The 2,992-nt window shown below is 40.4% G+C and overlaps 1 protein-coding gene across 1 annotated transcript; it reads right to left on the bottom strand.

Moving 5' to 3' along the window:
- Positions 1-1,025: 1,025 nt before the first annotated feature.
- Positions 1,026-2,044, bottom strand: LOC132611003 (uncharacterized). The gene is made up of 3 exons (XM_060325415.1): positions 1,904-2,044; positions 1,641-1,793; positions 1,026-1,301 (listed from the first exon to the last, which is right to left on the bottom strand). Exons 1-3 carry the CDS (start codon positions 2,042-2,044, stop codon positions 1,026-1,028), a joined length of 570 nt encoding a protein of 189 aa, XP_060181398.1.
- Between the last annotated feature and the right edge of the window lie 948 nt (positions 2,045-2,992).

Raw genomic sequence — 2,992 nt, 5'->3', positions numbered from 1 at the left:
CTCTGGTTGGCCTGATCCTTATAGGGTTAGAAAGATATTTACCCATGCTACAATATTCATTTTAGGTGTTTCTCCAAATTCCCAAATAATAGAGGACTTATGACTGCTTGAAGTCGGCCCCTAGTCCACTTTCGCAGCAACGTGAAACTTTCTAAATTTCATTATTTTTCTTTTACAACGAGTCGAGTCTAAGTCCCAACACCCGAGATGTTACACTACTTCATCTTGAAAGTATCTATGTAGCTAAAATAACATCTTAATACTAGTTTTACATACACACTTAACCCGAATTTGTGGGATGTTACGTTATCCCCCCCCCCCCCCTTAGGATCATTCGTCCCCGAATGAAAGTCATGGCCTGAGATTCTTTACCAAACCTTCAATTTTCATAAAAATTTCTATACTTTCATTAGTAAAGTGAAACATCCTCAGAGATAGCATACGATTAACCACATCATGAATGCATCATTCAAGCCTAAACACAATAGTGAGATTTATACTTCACTCTAAACTTTCATAGGAAAACACACTCGAAAGGTTCAACACATAATTGTATGAGGGAACAAATAAGGATGTCTCTTCTTCATGTCCTCCTCGGCTTCCCAAGCAGCTTCTTCGGTATTATGATTACGCCACAAGACTTTAACTGAAGCTACATCTTTTGTTCTCAACCTCCCAACTTGTCGATCCAAGATCTGCACCGGTTCTTCTTCATAAGACAACCCTTCATTGATTTCAATCTCTTTATGTGTCAAGACATGAGAAGGATCAGGTTTATACAACCTCAACATCGAAATGTGAAACACAGGATGCACCATGACCATCTCAGATGGTAATTTCAACTCATAAGCCACCTTTCCAATTCACCTAACAATCTCGTAAGGGCCAAGCCTACCCTTTTTACCAAACCGCATTACTCCCTTCATCGGCGACACATTCAAGAATACCTTGTCACAAACAGAAAACTCTAGGTCACGACGCCTCATGTCCCTATGAGACTTTTGTCAACTCTGAGCTGTCTTGAGTCATTGCACAATGAGGTTCACCTTCTTTATTGCTTGTCGAACTGAGTCAGGACCCAATAGTTCTACTTCAATAGGGTCAAACCACCCAATTGGACATCTACAATGCCTCCCATAAAGTGCTTCATACGAAGCCTTCTGGATACTTGGTTGATAACTATTGTTGTACGTGAATTCCACAAGAGGTAGATGTTCATCCCAATTACCATCAAAATCAATTGCACAAGCTCGCAACATGTCTTCCAGAGTTTGTATATTTCTCTCTGCCTGCCCGTCTATCTGAGGATGAAAGGCAGTGCTCAAGTTCACTCAAGTTTCTAAACCTTCTTAGTACGACTTCCAGAAATGAGCAGTGAATTGAGTACCTCTGTCAGATATGATAGATGTCAGAATCCCATGTAATTTAACGATCTCTTTCAAATATAACTTGGCGCAATGTTCCATAGTATCCGTTGTCTTCACAGGAAGGAAGTGAGCAGACTTGGTGAGTCTATCCACGATCGCCCCAATCGAATCAAACTTGGTCTTTGTGCGAGGTAAACCCACAACATAGTCTATATTTATCATCTCCCACTTCCATTGGGGAATCTCACTAGGTCTTTGATGTTCGGCCTTCACCTGTTGACAGTTCAACCAATTAGCTACAAAGTTAGAGATATCAACCTTTATGCTCTTCCACCAATAGTGTTGCTTCAAATCTTTATACATCTCTGTGGATACCAAATGCACAGAGTATTCATAACTATATGCCTCCACCAACAATTCCTGTCGCTAACCATCAATATTAGGAACACATAGACGTCCCTGCAGTGTTAGGAGATCATCATCCGAATTGTGAATGAAGTGTACTCGCTTTTTTCCACTCCATTTCGTAGTTTCACTAGCAGTCCATCTTCGTATTGCTTGGACTTGATTCTCTCCACAATATCAGATTGAGAGGGTGTGATTCCCACTAACTCCCCATCTTCAGTTTCATCAAGTCGGACTCCAAAGCTAGCGATTCGCCGGATTTCTCTGCCCATTAGCATTTATCAAATATTCTAAGGTACCCATAAATTTCTGGCTCAATGCATCAACAACAACATTTTCCTTACCAAGATGATACAAGATGTTCAAGTCGTAATCTTTCAACAACTCTAATCATCTCTATGTATGAGATTCAATTTTCGCTGCTTGAAGATATACTGTAGGCTTTTATGATCGGTGAAAACATCACAATGCTCCCCATACAAGTAATGACGCTAGATTTTTAATGCGAGGACCACAACAACCAATTCTAAGTCATGAGCTGGATAATTCTTTTCGTGCTTCTTCAACTGACAGGAAGCACAAGTGATCACCTTACCATTCTGCATCAAAACACTACCCAACCCAATTCGGGAAGCATTACAATAAGCTATGTAGCCACCAGACCCTGAAGGTAAAGTCAAAACAGGAGCCGAAGTCAATCTCGCCTTAAGCTATTGAACGCTCTTTTCACAAGCTTTAGACCATTGAACCTTTGCAGTCTTCTCAGTCTGTTTCGTCAATGGTGAGGCTATCGATGAGAAACCTTCCACGAACTTCCGGTAGTAAGTTGCCAAACCAAAAAAGCGACAAATATCCGTCGCACTCGTGGGTCTCAGCCAGTCTTTAACTGCCGAAATTTTATGATGGTCAACCTTAATTCCTTCGCTAGACACCACATGGCCTAAGAAAGCCACAGAGTTAAACCAAAACTCACACTTAGAAAATTTCGCATAAAGCTTATTCACCTCAAGCATTGTTAAGGTTATTCTCAAGTGATCTGCATGTTTCTCACAGCTCTTCGAATACACTAGAATATCATCAATAAATACAATAATGAAATGATCGAGAAAAGGTTTGAACACGCGATTCATCAGATCCATAAATGCAGCAGGTGCATTAGTTAGACCAAAAGACATCACCAGAAATTCAAAGTGTCCATAACGAGTACGAAAAGCTATTTT

The sequence above is a fragment of the Lycium barbarum genome, chromosome 1 (genome assembly GCF_019175385.1).
Source record: "Lycium barbarum isolate Lr01 chromosome 1, ASM1917538v2, whole genome shotgun sequence".
NCBI classification, from domain to species: domain Eukaryota; kingdom Viridiplantae; phylum Streptophyta; class Magnoliopsida; order Solanales; family Solanaceae; genus Lycium; species Lycium barbarum.
Note: the sequence above shows the minus strand (reverse complement) of the source record. Positions and strands in the feature narration are given on the sequence as shown.

What these genes read in the sequence shown, in the direction of transcription:
- LOC132611003 (XM_060325415.1), bottom strand. Translation starts at nt 2,044, where the DNA reads ATGGGCAGAGAAATCCGGCGAATCGCTAGCTTTGGAGTCCGACTTGAT. An exon ending in AATACGAAGATGGACTGCTA is followed by an intron (nt 1,794 to 1,903) that starts GTGAAACTACGA and finishes ATTGATGGTTAG; the next exon opens with CGACAGGAATTGTTGGTGGA. An exon ending in ATTGGTTGAACTGTCAACAG is followed by an intron (nt 1,302 to 1,640) that starts GTGAAGGCCGAA and finishes TTTCATCCTCAG; the next exon opens with ATAGACGGGCAGGCAGAGAG.